General features: G+C 36.6%; 1 protein-coding gene across 3 annotated transcripts in view; it reads left to right on the top strand.

Moving 5' to 3' along the window:
* LOC123556750 (sushi, von Willebrand factor type A, EGF and pentraxin domain-containing protein 1-like) overlaps positions 1 to 20,739 on the top strand; it is a 29,954-nt gene that overhangs the window by 5,843 nt on the left and 3,372 nt on the right. The window contains exons 7-19 of one of the 3 annotated variants that reach the window (XM_053525458.1): positions 337 to 403; positions 1,459 to 1,662; positions 3,362 to 3,497; positions 4,543 to 4,650; positions 5,407 to 5,622; positions 6,609 to 6,706; positions 7,461 to 7,572; positions 9,753 to 9,926; positions 11,403 to 11,609; positions 12,378 to 12,584; positions 13,377 to 13,583; positions 14,804 to 15,010; positions 17,096 to 17,302. In XM_053525458.1, coding sequence (XP_053381433.1) covers positions 337 to 403; positions 1,459 to 1,662; positions 3,362 to 3,497; positions 4,543 to 4,650; positions 5,407 to 5,622; positions 6,609 to 6,706; positions 7,461 to 7,572; positions 9,753 to 9,926; positions 11,403 to 11,609; positions 12,378 to 12,584; positions 13,377 to 13,583; positions 14,804 to 15,010; positions 17,096 to 17,302 — 2,150 coding nt within the window. The remainder of the gene's footprint in view (positions 1 to 336; positions 404 to 1,458; positions 1,663 to 3,361; positions 3,498 to 4,542; positions 4,651 to 5,406; positions 5,623 to 6,608; positions 6,707 to 7,460; positions 7,573 to 9,752; positions 9,927 to 11,402; positions 11,610 to 12,377; positions 12,585 to 13,376; positions 13,584 to 14,803; positions 15,011 to 17,095; positions 17,303 to 20,739) is intronic. The other 2 variants (XM_053525460.1, XM_053525459.1) reach the window with 2 other exon arrangements.

Here is a 20,739-nt window from a genome sequence, read left to right as displayed (position 1 = left end):
TTTGTTTCAATGTCACGGACGTTCTCACGAAACGGTATTTATGTGACACCCCCATTGTTCTCTATGTTGTTCTATCAGTCACATAAAAAGAAAATAGTCACATAAACAGAACGGAATGGATGACATCAAAGAGAAAGTACCGTTATGAAGTCACTTAACCATCATTTCGCGGGCACAGTTGTCACCCCAAGACTACATAAGATAGGCCCGAGCGCGTGTCTTGTGAATTTAACGGTTTGACTTACAAAAATATTTTCAGCTAGTTTTTATGTCACCACAAGGCTTCCGTAGATGAAAGGGTAGGAACCATGATCCGATTTCATATTTACATTTCAGGTGCGAGTCTTTTCTTGGTAGAATGCAGGGTAGGCAGCCCATAAACCTAGCACCACCATGCATGTATGTAAGTTTCAAATTGATTTATGCTTTTGTTTATAAACTGGTCCACATTATGGTCAAATCTGGAGATGGATAACCAGCAGATGGGACCATAAAAGCTCATTATTATATATTATGAGCACCTTATATATAGTTGTTATCACAAAAACAGGTATAAATACTAGAATAAAATAATAGCTTTTGTTTAATTACTTTTGTTCTTATTACATCCCTTTATGGCACAAGCTGTATAAGTTCTTTTGCAAACCTGAAAGAATGTTGTTTTTTTTTCAGAAGATGTTCTAAGAGTAAAAGTGCATTTTATTATCATTTTCTAGAGGTGCTGGAAGGAAAGATTAAACGAGTGTTAGACATGCTTTTAGTTATGCTAACTTAATGGTACATTGCAAGCGTATTTAGGCCCTGTAATGCATTATTAAAACTAGTTTGGAATGGCAATGAATGCTCAGTGTTCATACAATTTAGCTTTTTACACGTTTTATGCAAGAGGAGAATTAACGCAAGTTTGTTCCCTGTTACGTTACAGTGTCTACATAATTTCTCGCTAGAAGTTGATATCGACCAGTCGCTCCGTCATGCTGAAGATACTTTAACACGAAAGAAACATTCGTTCTCCCTGTATGCTCTGTTTATAATTATTGTTTTATCTGTTTTCATTGCATGGTGCAGCAATTTTCCTTTGATATGGAAACATACATATTTTATCATATCAGCGTTTGTCGTACTGACGTGTTGGTGCACTGTCATTTCAACAAGACTGTGGGCTGACAAATTTTATCGCTTGTCATGCTGGACACAATTGATTCAGCCTTTGCGACCAGTGATGATCATGATCAGCCGGCACATCCGAGCAGTCTAATCAAGATCTGCACTATCCGCCATTCAGTCAGTATCTTTTTGGTAAGCACCCCTTTTAACAGTCAGTGGTACTGTCCAAACTGAAAGATGGTCAAGTTCATTATGAAAATTTAGCAGGTTAAGTAGTGATCTGTAGTCAGTTTTATTACTATGGGACATGTCTTTAAACTCATCTTAGTCATGTGCAAAAATGCATTTCAGAAAGAGGTGATTGTGCACGAGATAGGACACGCGCTTGGATTATATCACGAGCATATGCGAGCAGACCGTGATAATCACGTGACAATCCATTATAATCACATTAACGAAACCAATCATCGACAGTTTGACAAGTTGATGGCCATGTCCTATGACAGTTATAACAAACCCTATGATTATGAGAGCATAATGCATTATGGGAAACTGGTAATTATTGTATTATAAACATATTGAATGACGTCAATGTTGACGTCAAGTTCTAAAACAGTATCGTTTTAATCCTGGTTTCAGTTGAGACAAAACAAATAGATATTTGATGAAATAAACTGTGCAGTTTTAAGTAGGTTTTAAGTCGTCCAAGTTCTTACTTAAACATCTTCTCCTCTGAAACTACTGGTCAGAATAACACCAAAGTCGGTCTGTAGCATTCTGATGAGGTCTCCATAACGTTTGTGCAAATGGGGGCATTTGGCCCCTTTTAGGGGCCGCTAGAGCTAAAAATAGAGAACCATTTATACAACTTTTTCTCATGAACCGCTGGATGGATCTTCATCAAACTTGGTATGCAGCATCATTATAAGGTCATCTTTCTCTTTTGTTCAAATGGGGGTACATGGCCCCTTTTAGGGGGCGCTAGAGCTAAAAATAAAAAAAACAAAAAAACATTTAAACAACTTCTTCTCATGAACCGCTTGATGAATTTTCATCAGACTTGGTCTGTAGCATTTTTATAAAGTCCTCTCCCAAATGTGTTTAGATTGGGGCACTTGTCCCCTTTTAGGGGCCGCTAGAGCTAAAAATAGAAGAAAAAAAAACATGTAAACTACCTCTGAACATGAACCGCTGGATTGATCTTCATCAAACTAAGTATTTAGCTTCATTATAATTATGGTCTATCAGATTTGTTCAAATGGGGGCACTTTGTTCTTTTAAGGGGGCTGCTAGAGCTAAAAATAGAAATACTTTTATACGACTTCTTCTCGTGAACCGCTTGATGGATCTTTCATCAAAATGTGGTCTGTATCATCATAATAAGATCTTCTCACAAATTTGTTCAAATGGGAGCTCTAGCCTCCTTTAGTGGCCGCTAGAGCTTGTAATAGAAATACGTTTAAACGACTTCTTATCATCAAACGCTTGACTGATCTTCATCAAGTTTTATCTGTAGCATCATTGCTAGGCCCTCTCCCAAATTTGTTCAAATGGGGGTATTTTGGACCTTTTAGGGGCCGCTTGAGCTAAACATAGAAATAACTTTAAACGATTTCTTCTCATTACCGTTTGATGGATTTTCATCAAACTTGGTCTGTGGCATCATTATAAGATTTTTTCAAGTTTGTTCAAATTGGGGCACGTGGCCCCTGTTAGGGCTGAAAATAGAAATGCATTGAAACGACTTCTTCTCATAAACCGCTTGATTGATCTCCATCAAACTTGGTCTGAAGCCTCATTATATGATCTTCTCCCATTTTTTTGTTCAAATGGGGGTACTAGGCCCCTCTAAGGGGCCACTAGAGCTAAAAAAGAAATACCTTTAAACATATTCATACCATGCACCACTTAAAAATCTTCATTAAACTTGGTCTGTGGCATCATTACATGGTCCTCTCCCAAGTTTGTTCAAATGGGGGCAATTGGCCTCTTTTAGGGGCTGCTAGAACTATTATTAAGTCTTTTTTTAAAAATATTTTTAAAATTCTTTTCTAGATTTAATACTTTTTCACAAGCAACATCTAATTAGGTCAAAGTGGGCCTCATGTGAGCGACTAGGCCCACTTAGACCTCTTGTTTGTTCTTCTGGAAGTAAAGTAAAGCAACTGGTCTGAAATTTTTAACATCACGTAAACAAAAACAATCGCATTGTTTTTGTTTTTTTTAACTTTTCATTTATTTTTCTTTTATGCAGTTTTTTTCAATGAATCGCACAGCTGATCTTATAACGATCGAACCCAAGGACGCGGCATATTTGGACGTCATTGGAGAGGCGCCTTCACTCAGTTTCTATGACGTCAAAATCGTCAGCGAAATGTACGATTGTTCAGGTAATGAAATTAAATTGATTTATATACTGGGATCGGTTTGACGTGACATACTTATTGTTTTACGTCACTTTCATTGCCTTCTTACATTACTAGTTTTACCTACAATAAATATTTTATAATGTTCTAATTAGTTTGCAAAAAGATGTTGCATGTTACGTCTTCCAAGTTTGTGGATCCGTAATGACACTCGGCAATTTCCGTGTGATTGTAAATTCGGCAGTCTTCGGATGTCTTCGGACGTATATACAGCTTATCACGGAGAATGCCGAAATCGCATCCGGAGAATATGTAATTTGCCGATTTTTTTAACGGGTCCGATGCAAAATTTCAAAAGGTTAAAATACGTTGCAGTCTGATATATATCAAGCTGATTATTGACAAAGGGTGACTGTCAAATTTTAGTGCCTGGGTTTGTAAAAAATGGCAAGTTAGTCCTTGTTTATGTGTGAAATTATTTAGCTTTTAATATGTCTTCGCGGCGTTATCTGAATTAATAACGTCACTATAATGTACAGTGAAATTCACTTCTGGCAGAAAAAATGCTACACCCGCTTGTGTGTGGGTCGGTTTTCTTGTGACAGGGCTCATGCATGCTACTTTGAGTTTATGTTGATTACATTCCTGTTGTTAGTAAATGTTACTAATGTTTAGATGGTTCATGATATTTGTTTGCTGAACTGTTTTGGCTGTTAATTTGTATATGTATATGCATTTATCTGTAATGCTGATGCCCTTAAAGGGCCAAGATTTGAAATAAAACTTGAAACTTGAAACTTGAAACTTGAAACTTGTTTCAACTTTTCAAACTGTTTTCCTTGTTACAATAATTTTTAACTTTCTTTCATTCCTGTAAACAGATCAGTTGAAATATCACCTACCGTGTACATAATTATTATTGCTCATAGCTTATAAGATTTATAAGTTTTTCAATTACAAATTCATTTATACATGTTATTACGTATTGCCGCCGTTATCATGGCAGTTAGGTGGATGTGATCATAATATATCGCAATCTACTATACAGTACTTTATTGCTTTGTTTTAGCTGGGTGCACGCACAAGGTTTGTCCTGGAAACGGATTTCTTGGCAAAAACTGTGAATGTTATTGTACTGGCAAAGATGCATATGATATAGTTCTGTGCGAGAAAACAGGTATGTGCTTTTAGCTATATGCGGTATCAAAGTATTGTTCCGCTTCTAAGCAAGCATAATTATATACTGGACCAATATCGGTTAACCGGTCTGTTTTTGATATTGGTCCGATATTCAGCCAATATCAGACAATATCTAAGAAACATAATTGGACCGATATTACGTCAGATTTGGAAAGCTGATAATTATTGAGCCGATATTGAACTCGGCCAGATATATAATGTTCGCTGGGTCTAGCCATGAGCGTAATATCATGCATGCGTGTCGCCAAACGAAAAGGGACAGCTGTTTTAGCTGTTTTGCATTTGAATTACACCGCATGTAAAACAGAAGTAAGTTGGCCTAAGAGAACTAACGCTTAAAAGTCTTATGGATTTTAAAGTAAGGCAGTAAGAAAGTAACCAGTTTATTTATCTATTTGTAACACGTGGATACATGCATAGTGTTTGTGTACCAAAATGAACTTTGACCTTGAAATTGATCTAGTGACCTACTTTCACATTTCTCAAGCTAAAGCTTTCAAATTTGGACCACATGCATGGACCACATGCACTGTTTTGTGTACCGAAATGAACTTTGACCTTGATTTTGACCTTGAGCTAGTCTTGAAAATTGGAACATTCAAAATTGGCTCAATGGTGGGCGCCAAGATCACTCTGAGATATCTTGTTTTCATTAATATTGTTAGATAGATTCCATGGTACGTATATGATTTAACATCTTTGAGAAGTCCATTTTAATCGTTTTCATTTGCAGAAAATTGTGGTAAGCCAAATATTAGTTTGTCGGAGTACATAGTGTCAACGAATAATGATATCCACAATATAACATCCTGGGAAGAAGAAGCCTCTTCTTTCCCTCACGGTACATCTTTTATGGTGAAACACAAAAACGTAAGCTGCGGCTATAGAACCGCATCTTTCGACTGTTCAGACGGTCAATGGGAGGGAATACTTCCTGCTTGTGAAAAAGGTAGGCCTAAAACTATTTTTCACCAAAAGCTCGTTTAAATCCACTTAATAAACATACATTTAACTTATCCTTCACTTACTGTGAAATTTTTCTATCAGCTTATAAGTTGATATGTGAATGCCTGATTTTAGTGTCCGTACACCATCAAGGGGTTAGGAATACAAAGGTCAAATTACGCACCTGTCGGATTCCGAACCTGCAGTCATCAGTGTTTGGAGTTGGACGCACTTATCTTAGCACACTGTGCTGTGAGCCTGAAACGTCCAGTGTATATTATGTACATGTACCTCTGGTATACTAAGCACCAATAATTTCTTAGTCTTAATTGTCTTCTACAGTCTCATCTCCAAAGGTTGTTCGATAAAACACGGGCCGCAGAAAGGTAATATAAAACAAAAATGCAGCCCCCGTCACCACCCTCCTCCTAACCCAGCACCTACCACCAGAGAAAGGGCCGGGACATGGATTTCACATCACAATATAGACCACTGCATTTTGTCTCGTACACCAAAACCTGTATATACACATCACGCGGGAGCGAGACAAACATCTGTTTTTTTATTTATTTGTGTTGGTCTGTATTGATTGGTTAATGTAAAATTTGTAATTATAACTATATAGTAATCGCTGGAATCAGGTAGTCGCTTTTCACAGGTGCTCATCAGAATTGGTTTGAGGGTACAGAATGTTTTGGTAATAATAAAACTTAAAATATTAAATGTAAATATGTCAAAACAATGAAAGAAAAAAAGACAATAACTCTTAAATAGATATGCTACATGAAAGGATCCAACTAAAACACAGAGCGCTATCTGAGAACGTATAACAAATGGGGGTTTCTTTTAGTTTAAACAATATTTTATTATTTTTTTAAGCAACGTACACATAACATGTACAACAAATTTTTACATGTCAAATACATGGATTGGAAAACAAGCTGATAGCTTATGTAAATTCCTTTCCAAGGGTTTTCCTTTGTATTTCAGCGTGCTTTTTAGAGGATTATAGTGCTGAATATATTGTGAGAGACAGGGATAATTATAAGATTTTGAGAGCGGGAGATCAGGTGCTGTCGGCAGACTGGGTATCGTCTAAAACATTTTCTCTTCTTACTTGAATGTTTTCTTAATCGAAAGATGATATATCATTTATAATGTACGCAACTCAACCCAAACACGTGTAAGCCCCGTTGGTCTGTTTCGATTGTTAACACATTGTTTGCTTTGCTTTTTATGCTGTAACGTTAATTATTCAGTTATGAGCTATATTCGTTAGTGGAACTTACTTATTTGTTTCGGCGTATCATCGTATTCTTCACGTGTTTTTAAGGACTTTTTAAGGGAAATACACTATGTTATTCCACAATTAGAAATATGAAATATAGTTTTTTTTCTCTGTATGCGTGCGCCTAACGGGTTTAATTTGGTAAAAACGTTTAAAAGACATGTTATAAATGGAAAATTAATTTGTTTTACAAGTAAGACTAAAATATCATTAACTTTTGAAGATCAGACTTTTATTTTCAATCATGACTACGCCACACGTGAAACTATTGCATCTGTACTGTTTAGTCAGCTAGCTTTTATTGTCTGGTGCCAGTCAATAGAATAACGTATTCAGGTGATAAGTGTGTGTACAGGGTAAAGGTGTATCATACGTCAGAATTATCGGAAATTGTTTTTTAGCAAAGAGGCTGACTTTCTAGTCAACTAAATCTGTTAACACCATTTTTAAAGAACACTCAGATATTCCTTAAATTACCAAATCTAAAAACATGTAGTTACGTAACGCTGCAAGTAAAATGACATCATTGTTATGTTTTGTTTCTGTGCATTTAGATTACCGTCACCTGTAATAACGAGAGAAAGGATGAAGACAATTCGGAAAAGTATATTGATTGTTTTGATGGTGTATGGGATAGGAATATATCCGACGTGTTCTGTATTAAAGGTATTTTTATAGTTACCTCCCTTTGCATGAATACACGCCATTTGTATATTGGTCGGTATCAAGTACGCACACATTGAATGCACACTATCAAACCTATATTAAACCGAACCATAACCTTCAAGACAGTGTTTCTTCCCCTTATCGGTACAGTAGACACTGCTACCACGTATAAAATGCCGTAATACTAAAATTACTTCTTTTTCCGGTGTTGTGACACTGACCTACTAAAAATGTAAACAATGGAATTATTTGACAATATTTTGAGTACAGTAAGAGAATTTGACGTATGACATACTGCTAAATATAGACACATTAAATACTTCCATTATGTTCTTAAAGGTTGTGACGTAAATGTCAATTTGCATGCAGATTATGGAAAGCATTTGATTTACCAGGCGTTGAGAAGCGCGTCGCCATTTTAGGATCACGTGTTTGTACCATTGTCACGTGATTTGCAGGGGGGTCGGACGTATATAATGTCTCTCTGGTTTTTAAGCGAGAATTCATTGTCATCTTGGCAGAAATGGCTATGTAAACAAAGAAACGGGAGGTATATTTTCAAAAAACATGTAAGTACATGCTTATTCGCCATTTGATCGAACTGCAAATGTACTCTTTCGGCAGCCACATATGTAAGGTGAGATCGACACATTCGTTTTTGGTCGTACAGTTGACAGTACAAAAACTATTGAAGGGACAAATTGATTTGAAGTGACTGTTTTTGGAATTCTGTCATGTTTTTGTGCAAGTTTTGACCAAAACAGGCATTCTGCTCGTGTTAGATTGACTGTATTACGGCCCCCCGATTTGCTTTGAAACCAGTTGATACATTCAATTTGCTTAAATAGGCCCGACAGACATCCAAATATGCTTGAAGTTAAAAAAAAAACCGGCGATGCCAGGTTTTAGAAACGTGCAAACATTTCCGAAATTGAGATATAGTAATATAGTACGTAATACAGTCAATCTAACACGAGCAGAATGCCTGTTTTGGTCAAAACTGTATATCAGCAGTTCGATCAAACGGCAAATAAGCATGTACAAAAATGTACTTACATGTTTTTTGAAAATAAACCCCCGTTTCTTTGTTTACATCGTCATTTCTGCCAAGATGACATTGAATTCTCGCTTAAAAACCCGAGAGACATTATATACGTCCGACCCCCTGATTTGCTTGAATCAGTTTTGATTGTTCAACAATATGTACACTCAATACGTGCGTACATCCAATAGGGGCGATTTAATGGTTTACCATACATAACTGACTTACTATCACAGCATCAGTCTATAAGTGCTGTGTGGCGTCTGTAGAAAGTCATTTTTACTATTATAGAATTCCGCTTTTTTAAAATCGTTGTCAGCAGGCGTGAGTGGCACACTTCATTACCGTTCAAGAATAGACTCAGTCAAACCACTTCTGAAATTATGTTCTATGACTCTAAAGATCTATTTGTACAAATTTTATGACATATTTAAACAGTTTTGATATCGAATGAATTTTACAAGATGTTTTTCGTATCTTTTGGAGTTTATATATGCGCATAAACTTTGTTAAAATCCTTCAGTTGATGTTGAAAGTAGTACGAAAGATGCTATGTGACTTGATAACGGCCAGTGAAAGCAACGCAGGTCGGAGATGTGAGGTTTTAGCAAAATTTAGCAAAAGACACTTCACAAGATAAAAATCGACTTATTTGAAGCCGTTATAGGCCCTTAATTCTTATTTCTATAACATTTGATTAATATTATATGTTTGAATTGATCATGTTGATATTATAAGTTTATGGATCATCTGATGTTCTAGTGGTAACACGCTTGACTGTCAGTTCAGAGGTCCATGGTTTGAACCCCGGTCCAAGCAATGGAAATTTCTGAGATGCACTCGTGTGTCTCCCACTTAACTAAGAAGTCAGTACTGATTCTTCCAAGAAAATACGACTTTGCATGTATCAGTGCTATATACCGGGTGCGTTAAAGAAAGAGACTGTCGATTCGCAAAGGATCTCTCTCTCTCTCTCTCCCTCTCCCCCTCTCGGTCTCTCTCTCTCTGTCTGTCAGATGTTTCATTTTGATTTTAGAACACAAGGCATGAGGGATTGCATCTGAACAAGCGTACGTTAACACTGTATGAAATATTAGTAGGCCACGAGTAATGATCTTAGCGCTTCATACCATTTCAGAGCATCCTTTTTGTCCAATGGTTGTAAATTCGCAATTATCCGGTTCATTTGATGACGGGTTTAACGTCAGATGTTTGGACGGCTATGAACTGAAAGCTGAAGGGGAACCAGGTAACACCTTCACGTGCTCTTGGGAGGGAGCATGGGAACCAGTCACACCGGTGTGTAACCCAGGTAACTATTATTAACGTTTATGTAATTTTCATTAATAACAAATCAGAAAATGACTTCAAAACTGGGAATCACGTTTGATGGCGCCTCGGTGGCCGGCCGATTGAAGTCTCTGATTTTGGATCGCTTAATCGCCCTTTACCATTTGAGGTTCAAAACCTCGCTTCTAATTTAGATTTCTTTATGTGAGGAATGTATCTGGCTGACAAACGGACTATCGGTGTTTCTAACCAGATGCGCGCTCATTGCGTAAACAATGCTCGTAGGAGTACCTGGAGTCTTTTTGCATCGTTAGAAGTTGGAAAAGTCACGATACGGCCGAAAGTGTGTCGATGTAACGTTAAATCCGAAGCAAAAGAACAAAAAAGGGCTTTCAGTGTTCATTTACATACACTTTTTTTGCACAAGTTTTTGCCACCTTTGGTACGACCTAGATGTGCCTATATGCTAAACTCTTTGAAAACAATATGTTCAGAAACTTAGTGTTGAGAGTCGTTAATATCAATGAATTGTGTAAAAAATGTTGATAAAAACATGTTGGTATATAATTTGTGTAACCTAACAGCTTGCATTTATTATGACATAAATATATGAAATTAAACTTTTATATAATATATTCAAGCCTTGTTCACTTTTATTCGCTAGAGCCATGAGGGAGAGCCCTATTGCTATCATTTAAACAGGTCTGTGGAATTTTCACAACTACTTGTACATATGATATTCCACAGATATATAAAGTACGAGTTTAGTTTCACATAAATCATATTTTCAGACTTGTTCATGATAAATACATGTATTTGTCGTCATAATGAATACCTGATTCATATGGTGTCTGGTTTCTGCCATTTCAGTCTAGCGTGTTGGTGCATTTGAAAGTCGCCAACACGCCAAAGCAACAGACTGGCGTGCCACTACGACCAAAGGTGTTTTTTTCTGTCAGTGCTCTAGTTTGCTGGTCACGCCTTTTATCGTATCGGCCTGCTAGTTTTTTATTCACGCCTTTTGTCTTATCGGCGCGCTATTTTTTTTTTGCTCACGCATTTTGTCGTATCGGCGCGCTAGTTTTTGTCGTGTCGGTCTGCTAGTTTTTTGTTCACGCCTTTTGTCGTGTCAGTGTGCTAGTGTTTTGTTCTGGCGTGTTGACGCTCTTCAAATGAGCCTTTACGTCAGAATGAAATGGCAAAATTAAGCCATAGATCCATAAGGGGGAGTCGCCAGTTACATCTGAAGAAAAATCAGCATTTGGTATAGAATCTAGAAAAACTGATTTGTGTGAACTTGTTGTCGTTACATAACTTAAACACTGAAAAAAAACACAGTCATGTTCAAAATTATATAAACATAAAAATCTCACATAAAAAAAACTATATAGTCTACGATGATATTCGAAGAAATAAGTGAAAGTTATGACCTGGTGAAAATAACGAGAAAGATTAACTAAATTTATTGTTCTGTGAATATATGTTCTCTGCTTTCAAGCAAGCTGTGCTATACCCCAATCGAAGAACAATCCAGGAGAACTTTATAACGAAGATGGAGACAAAGTACTGAGGGGCTCAGAGATTCCACACGGAAGTGACGTCACACTCTTTTGTCCTGAAAGTCACGAACCAGACCAAGTAGCATTTTCTTGCCAGTACGGAAAATGGAGTACCCCGGATGGAAAAGTTCCAGAATGCGTTCCAGGTAATTGATTCAATATCTTGCATTGCAGATATATTTCGCTTCTGATATATTGTTTACCAACAGATCGATATCTGTTTTTGATAGTGTCCAGACATTCAGCTGATATTAGTTGATACATTTCGGACACAATATCGGATGGATAATTCATCAGCTTTGCAATACTGATATCTGGCCGATATTAAAAACCGTTGGCGCTTTTCAAATGAGCCTATACGCCAGAACGAAATGGTAGAAATCAGCTATAGATTCATAAGGGGAAGTCAGCAGGTACATCTTATGAGAGAGCAAACGCCGTGGTCCAGTGGCAACACTGTCTAATTATAGAATCAGGGGTCATGAGTTAGAGGCCCCGCTCCCCCAACAAAAACATTTGGATAAGAGTCCCGTGTATGGGAGCTTTACACCTGGCACGCTAAAGAACCAGGGAACTTTCTGGAATTGGAACGTTTTCTGTATCTTGCACTATCCTCACATTAAAATTCCTAACAGTCTTCTGGAGGAGTCGCCCATATGGATAACCGGTGGCGGTTATACATAAGCTTACATACGCACACTACATGTGAAGAACAAATCAGTATTGGTACAAAATTTAGAAACACTGATTAGGTAAACCTGTCACCGTTCAAAATATAAGCGTGAAACATTCATATAGCAATATGTAGTTTACGATGAAAATTATCAGAAGATTTTAGTGAAAATTATGACCTGGTGAAAACAACAGAAAGATTATGTCAATAGTTCTATAAAAATATATTCTTTACTTTCAAGCAAGCTGTTTTATACCCCGGTCGAGGAACAGTCCAGGAGAACTTTACAATGAAGATGGAGGCGAAGTACACATGGGCTCAGTAATTCAACACGGAAGTGACGTCACACTCTATTGTCCAAAAGGTCACGAACCAGACCAAGTAACATTTTCTTGCCTGTACGGAAAATGGAATACTTCGGATGAAAAAATTCCAGAATGCATTCCAGGTAATTGAATTAATATCTTGCTTTGCTGACATATTTTTCTTCCGATAAATTGTTTTCCAACAGATGGATATCTGTTTATGATACTGGTCAAAAATTCAGCCGATATTAGTTGATGCCTTTCGAACACAATATCGGATGGATAATTCATCAACTTTGCAATACTGATATCTGGCCGATATTAAAAACCATATTGGTCCGATACATGATAATTGTTCTTTGCGCTTTTCAAATGAGCCTATACGCCAGAACGAAATGGCAGAAATCAGCCATAGATTCATAAGGGGAAGTCAACAGTTACATCTTAAGAGAGCGAACGCAGTGGTCCAGTGGCAACACTGTCTAACTATAAAATCAGGGGTCATGAGTTCCAGCCCCCGCTCCTCCAACTAAAAATTAATAACATTTGGATAAGATTCTCGTGTATGGGTGCTTTACACTTGACACGTTAAAGTACCAGGGAACTTTCTGGAATTAGAACGTCTTCTGTATCTCACACTAAAATTCCTTACAGTCTTCTTGAGGAGTCGCCCATATGGATAACCGGTGGTGGCTATACATAAGCTTACATACGCACACTACATGTGAAGAACTAATCAGTATTGGTACAGAATTTATAAACACTGCTTTGGTAAACTTGGCGGCTTTAGAAATATAAGCGTGAAACATTCACATAGCAATATATAGTAAACGATGAAAATTATCAAAAGATTTTAGTGAAAATTATGGCCTGGTGGAAATAACAAGAAAAATTAAATCAATAGTTCTATAAAAAATATATTCTTTACTTTTAAGCAAGCTGTTCTATACCCCGGTCGAGGAACAGTCCAGGAGATCTTAACAATGAAGATGGAGACAAAGTACTGATGGGCTCAGAAATTCCACACGGAAGTGACGTCACACTCTCTTGTCCAGGAGGTTACGAACCAGACCAAGTAACATTTTCTTGCCAGTACGGAAAATGGAATACCCCGGATGGAAAAGTTCCAGAATGCGTTCCAGGTAATTGATTCAATATCTTGCATTGCAGATATATTTCTCTTCAGATATATTGTTTAGCAACAGATCGATATCTGTTTTTGATAGTGGCCATACATTCAGCCGATATTAGCAGTCTGACTAAAGTACATCTCCTATTACGCTACGCATAGGATCTGAGAACGACCTATTCATAGCCTCGTTCTGACGACCCTTTCCCTAGCCAATCAGAGCTTAACTTACAATATTTTGCAAATCTACCTGTATCCTTGACTTCTGATATTTACAATTCTTATGTCAAAATGTATCAGACAGCCAGTTGGCTCAGTCGGTAGGCTACTTGCTTTGTAAGCTAGGGGTCCCGGGTTCGAGCCCTGGAATGACTGCACATTTTTCTTACTCTTTGAAATTGGAACAAGTCGTCTGATTGGTTAAAATAAAAATAGCAAAACTTGAAATCCAAAATATACGGAAGGCGTATGTGAATGGGTCGTTCTCAGATCTTCGTTTAGAAGATCAAGTACTAAAGTCAGATTGCTGATATTAGTTGATACCTTTCGGACACAATATCGGATGGATAATTCATCAGCTTTGCAATACTGATATCTGGCCGATATTAAAAACCGTTTTGGTCCGATACATGATGATTGTCCTTGGCGCTTTTCAAATGAGCCTATACGCCAGAACGAAATGGCAGAAATCAGCTATATATTCATAAGTGGAAGTCAACAGTTACATCTTAAGGGGGGAGCAAACGCAGTGGTCCAGTGGCAACACTGTCTAACTATAAAATCAGGGGTCATGAGTTAGAGGCCCCGCTCTCCCAACAAAAACATTTGGATAAGAGTCCCGTGTATGGGAGCTTTACACTTGGTACGCTAAAGAACCAGGGAACTTTCTGGAATTGGAACGTTTTCTGTATCTTGCATATCTTGCACTGTACCTCACACTAAAATTCCTAACAGTCTTCTGGAGGAGTCGCCCATATGGATAACCGGTGGCGGCTATACATAAGCTTACATACGCACACTACATGTGAAGAACAAATCAGTATTGGCACGGAATTTAGAAACAGTGATTAGGTAAACATGTCGCCGTTCAAAATATAAGCGTGAAACATTCACATAGCAATATATAGTTTACGATAAAAATTATCAGAAGATTTTAGTGAAAATTATGACCTGGTGAAAACAACAAGAAAAATTATATTAATAGTTCTATAAAAAATATTCTTTACTTTCAAGCAAGTTGTTCTATACCCCGGTCGAGGAACAGTCCAGGAAAACTTTACAATGAAGATGGAGACGAAGTACAGATGGACTCAAAAATTCCACACGGAAGTGACGTCACACTCGATTGTCCTAGAGGTCATGTGCCAGACCAAGTAACATTTTCTTGCCAGTACGGAAAATGGAATACCCCGGATGAAAAAGTTCCAGAATGCGCTCCAGGTAATTGATTTAATATCTTGCTTTGCAAACATATTTCTCTACCGATACATTGTATACCAGCAGATCGAGATCTGTTTATGATACTGGTCAGACATTCAGCTGATATTAGTTGACACATTAAATTTATCTGTTAAATATTGCATCAACTTTGCAACACTGATATCTGGCCGATATTAAGTCGACATTGCAATACTGATATCGGACCGATATTAAAAACCATATTGGGCCGATATATGATGATTGATCTTTGTGATTTTCAAATGAGACTTTACGCCAGAACGAAATGGGAGCCATAGATTTATAAGGGGAAGTCAACAGTTACGTGTTAAGAGAGATCGAACGCAGTTGTCCAGCGGTTTTACTATAAAATCAGGGCCATGTGTTCGAGCCCCTGCTCCTCCAACAAAAAATTAATCACATTTGGATAAGAGTCCGGTGTTTGGGTGCTTTACACCTGGCACGCTAAAGAACCAGGGAACTTTCTGGAATTGTAGTGTCTTCTGTATCTTGCACTATCCTCCTACTAAAAGTACTAACAGTCTTCCGGAGGAGTCGCCCATATGGATAACCGGTGGCGGCTAACGTAAGCTTTCATACGCACACTTCATGTGAAGAACAAATCGTGATTCATGGCCAACATTCCAATACATTGACCAGTAGTTTCGGCAAAAGTAGTCTCCCTTGAATATACACGGACCGCGGACTCGATAACGTTTATCGATAAACAGTTTTACTATAGATTTGTATAGGAAAATATATTTCAAACATTAAAAACGTATTTTTATCGTTATCAACAAAATTTTATAACCTCGTGAAGTAATCTTCATTTTTTGCCCTTTATTTCAATATATTTTTTATCGATGTGATACAAAAACTTATTGCTTCCATTTTTGTTTGAAGTTGATGACTATGGTTTCTATGTATTTCTATATAGAAATTTTGAAAAGATCGGTTATGTCAGGTTTTAAAAAGCTATATAATTTATTTTCTATCAAAATGACATTGTTTTATAACCTCGTGAAGTATTCTCCATTGTCTGAACATTGTCTGGGTATTTTTTATTTTAAAATTGAATGACAAATTGCTTCCATTTTAATTTGAAAATGAAGTAATCGCAATCTTGAGCACGCTTTTCACACATATTTACTTGACGGTACGACGGCACAAGGCAATGCTTATCAATGTGTTGCATATCTGTTTGAGCGTTTAATTAATTCATTTATATATTATAAGATATATACATAACATATACTTTATTTGGCATAAAATGACATTATAAAATGACATTAATTTATATATTATGATTAAAGGTAAAACTTTTTTGAATTAGCAAACTTTAAGTCACATCTTTAATTGGAAAATTGGTCTTAAAAAGTCCGTATTAAATTAAAAAGGCAATTAGAATTAATTCTATGTAATTGCTTTACAAACTGTGTGCCGGTATAATTTTTGACGATATTACAATAAACTGTTCAATAATTGAAACATTTCGCGAAAAAAATTTATATATGGGCCTAAAATATTATTACATACAACCATGGCTTCTTTACGTTCACTGATCACTGCGTGAACGTAAAAGTATAAATTACAAATTAATGAATGATGGTCATATTAACTGTGGTGATAATTTAATTTATTTACCCGTGCGTGCGTTTCAGTAAAAGATGAAAAAAGGTACACTTTACGAAACTTATTATTCAAATTGAAAAAAAAAAAAAAAAAGTATATATTTATCAAATACAATAATCACTTTCACCGGTATATGACCTTTTTCATTATCATGATACTGGCAGATATCTTTTATGAAAACAAAGACATTTTTATAACTATATTATTATTCTACATTTCATAAAGAAAAAATAATTCCTACTCCGCAAATCTTCATGTTCCAATGGGGTACAAAATTTAGAAACACTAACTGGGTAAACTTGTCGCCTTAAAATATAAGCGAGAAACTTTCACATATCAATATATAGTTTACGATCAATATTATCAGAAGATTTTAGTGAACATAATGACCTGGTGATGGAAACACAAGAAAGATTAAATCGATATTTCTATAAAAATATATTCTTTACTTTCAAGCAAATTGTTCTATACCCCGGTGGAAGAACAGTCCAAGAGAACTTTACAATGAAGATAGAGAGGAAGTACAAATAGGCTCAGAAATTCCACACGGAAGTGGCGTCACACTCTATTGTCAAAAAGGTCACGTGCCAGACCCGGTAACGTTTTCTTGCCAGTACGGAAATTGGAATACCCCGGATGGAAAAATTCCAGAATGCGTTCTAGGTAATTAATATCTTGTTTCTCTACCGATAAATTGTCTTTACATTTGCTAAATCAAAGAGCTATAAAAATGTATTTTATATTTTTTCGGCTGAATGCATGCATATACAAGCAAACCGATATCGGTTTATGATATTTGTCGAACATTCAGCCGATATCAGTCGTTACCTTTCGGAAACAATACCGGAACGAAATAACTTATTTATAACGGGCTGGTATATTATTACATTACTGTATTCTATTGTTTCTCTGATTGGCTGAAAACGGTTCGAAAAGTAATGAGTACATATCATATCAACTTATCTTGTGTTATAAATAGTACGAAAATAAAAATAGATCGAAGTAGGTGCTTGGAAAACCAGTATCACCCTGAATTGGTCTAAATTTATTCCTTATTTCTTTATTAAAGATACAATTGTAATAACAAGACTGACTTTACATTTATTCATGTAATAAAACAATTATTGACTTTTTCATAGGTTGATATCAAAATTTATCCGATTTATCAACCCGAAAAGAGTTATATTAATATCAGGATTTATCAACCCGATATCTACCTATGAAAAAGTCGATAATTGTATAATGTCAACTTTGCAATACTCATATCGGGCCGATATTAAAAATCATATTGGTCCGAATTGAAATGAACTTTAAAAGAACATGAAACTTTCAATATCAAGAATTTGGCATATTCTAACATCTCAGTCTACGAAATATATTGAAATTCTCATCACGTGATATTTCTTGCAATATAGATTTGTTAGAAAAATAACCCTAATGAACAGATGTTTTTTTGTTTTTGTTTTTTCGTTTTAGCGCATTAGTGCGAAGAGGACATTATTTCACTCGCAGAATATATTTAACATGAAATAAGGCATTTTCCTTGCTAACTTTCGCATGTTTTCTATGTGTTAATCTCTGAAATACTTTGTACAACAATATGAGCGTTCCTGGCTACATTTGACATTGCTTTTCATTGCATGATAAAACAACACTTTTCTTTTTTTCGTTTTTAAGCAATCTATAAATGTTTTTTTTTTTTTTTTTTTTTTTTTTGGGGGGGGGGGGGGGGGGGGGGATAGGTCTATGGCAAGGCGAAAACCTTGAAAGTACAAAAATTTATTTTACATTTGGATCTGAAGCGGCCGAATTTTATATGAAAGAAAGAACAATTAATTTTCTTCCATTGGCATATAGCCGTATTTACATTTCAAAATCAAATACATTTGTATTAATTAAAGTTAGCTGGCTGGAAGAAATCAAATTTACGTTTGCTCTCATTTTTAGCTCACCTGTCACAAAGTGACAAGGTGAGCTATTGTGACCGCTTGATGTCCGTCGTCCGTCGTGCGCCGCCAGTCGTCCGTCAACAATTTCTAAAAAAATCTTCTTCTTGAAAACCACTGGGCAGAATTACACCAAACTTCAAGTAATGATCCTTGGGTGGCCCTCTTTCAAACTTGTTCAAAGAATTGAATTCCATGCAGAACTCTGGTTGCCATGGCAACCGAAAGGAAAAAATTTAAAAATCTTGTCCGAAACCACAGGGCCAAGGACTTTGATATCTGGTGTGTAGCATCAACTAGTGGTTCTCTACTAAGATTGTTCAAATTATCCCCCCTGGGCTCAAATATGGCCCCGCCCCGGGTGTCACATGGCTTATATAGGGAAAACTTTGAAAATCTTCTTGTATAAAACCCCATGGCCTAGGGCTTTGATAATTGGTATGTTGAATCATCTAGTGGTCCTCTACCAAGACTGTTCAAATTATCCCCCTAGGCTCAAATATGGCCCCGCCCCGGGGGTCACATGGTTTATATAGACTTACATAGGGAAAACTTTGAAAATCTTCTTGTATTGTACAAAACCACATGGCCTAAGGCTTTGATATTTGGTATGTAGCATCATCTAGTGGTCCTCTACCAAGACTGGGCTCAAATATGGCCCCGCCCCGGGTGTCACATGGCTTATATAGACTTTTATAGGGAAACCTTGAAAATCTTCTTGTATAAAACCCCATGGCCTAGGGCTTTGATATTTGGTATGTTGAATCATCTAGTGGTCCTCTACCAAGATTGTTCAAATTATCCCCCTAGGGTCAAATATGGCCCCGTCCCGGGGGTCACATGGTTTATATAGACTTATATAGGGAAAACTTTGAAAATCTTCTTGTATTGTACAAAACCACATGGCCCAGGGCTTTGGGATTTGGTTCGTAGCATCATCTAGTGGTTCTCTACCAAGATTGTTCAAATTATCCCCCTAGGCTCAAATATGGCCCCGCCCCGGGGGTCACATGGTTTATATAGACTTATATAGGGAAAACTATGAAAATCTTCTTGTATTGTACAAAACCACATGGCCTAAGGCTTTGATATTTGGTATGTAGCATCATCTAGTGGTCCTCTACCAAGACTGTTCAAATTATTCCCCTAGGCTCAAATATGGCCCCGCCCCGGGGGTCACATGGTTTATATAGACTTATATAGGGAAAACTTTGAAAATCTTCTTGTACAATCCACATGGTCTAGGGCTTTGATATTTGGTATGTAGCGTCATCTAGTGGTCCTCTACCAAGACTGTTCAAATTATTCCCCTTGGGTCAAATATGTATAGGAAAAAAAGTTTTAAAATCTCCTTGTCTGAAACCACAACACTTAGACCTTTGATATTTGGTTTGTAGCATTGTCTTATGGTACTCAACCAAAATTGTTCAAATTGTACCCCTTGGGTGAAAAGAGACCCTGCCCTAGGCGTCCCAAGTTTTATATAGACTAATAAAGGAAAAGCTTTAAATATCTTCTTGTCTGAAACCATACGACCTAGGCTTTTGATATTTGGTATGATGCATTGTCTAGTAGTTCTCTACCAAAATTAATCAAATTATGGCCCTGAGTGTTAAAAGAGGCCCCGCCCTGGGGTCACTTAGTTATTATGTGAGTTATATAGGAAAATACTTAAAAAATCATCTGATTCTAGTTCCAAGACTTTTTAATTACAATTACCTGATGACCCCTAGTAATATGATGTCAATTGACTGTGACCTTGATCTACAGACCTACTTTCTTGTTTTTTAAGATACAGCCTTGAAATTTTGCTGACATACACTGTTTTACACACAAATCGTAAAACTGAATTCTATTGACCATGAATGTGACCTACTGACTTTCTTAATATTTTATCATCATTTTGACATTTGAAACATGTAGCTCATATTACTCAGGCGAGCGATCCAGGGTCATCATGACCCTCTTGTTAGATATATCAAGCAAAATTGACTGCCATATTTAACTTGTTTTAAGTTGTTATATATCTACCAAACGGAAATATTTTCATTTAGCGAGCATACTTGGAAGTATTAAAGGATTATATTAGGTATTGGTATATCATGTATTGTCAAAAGGTATCCAAAATACAGTTACTATCATATGTTTTCATAG

This window comes from Mercenaria mercenaria, chromosome 15 (assembly GCF_021730395.1).
Source record: "Mercenaria mercenaria strain notata chromosome 15, MADL_Memer_1, whole genome shotgun sequence".
Lineage (NCBI taxonomy): Eukaryota > Metazoa > Mollusca > Bivalvia > Venerida > Veneridae > Mercenaria > Mercenaria mercenaria.
This window is presented reverse-complemented; position numbering and strand designations above follow the sequence as displayed.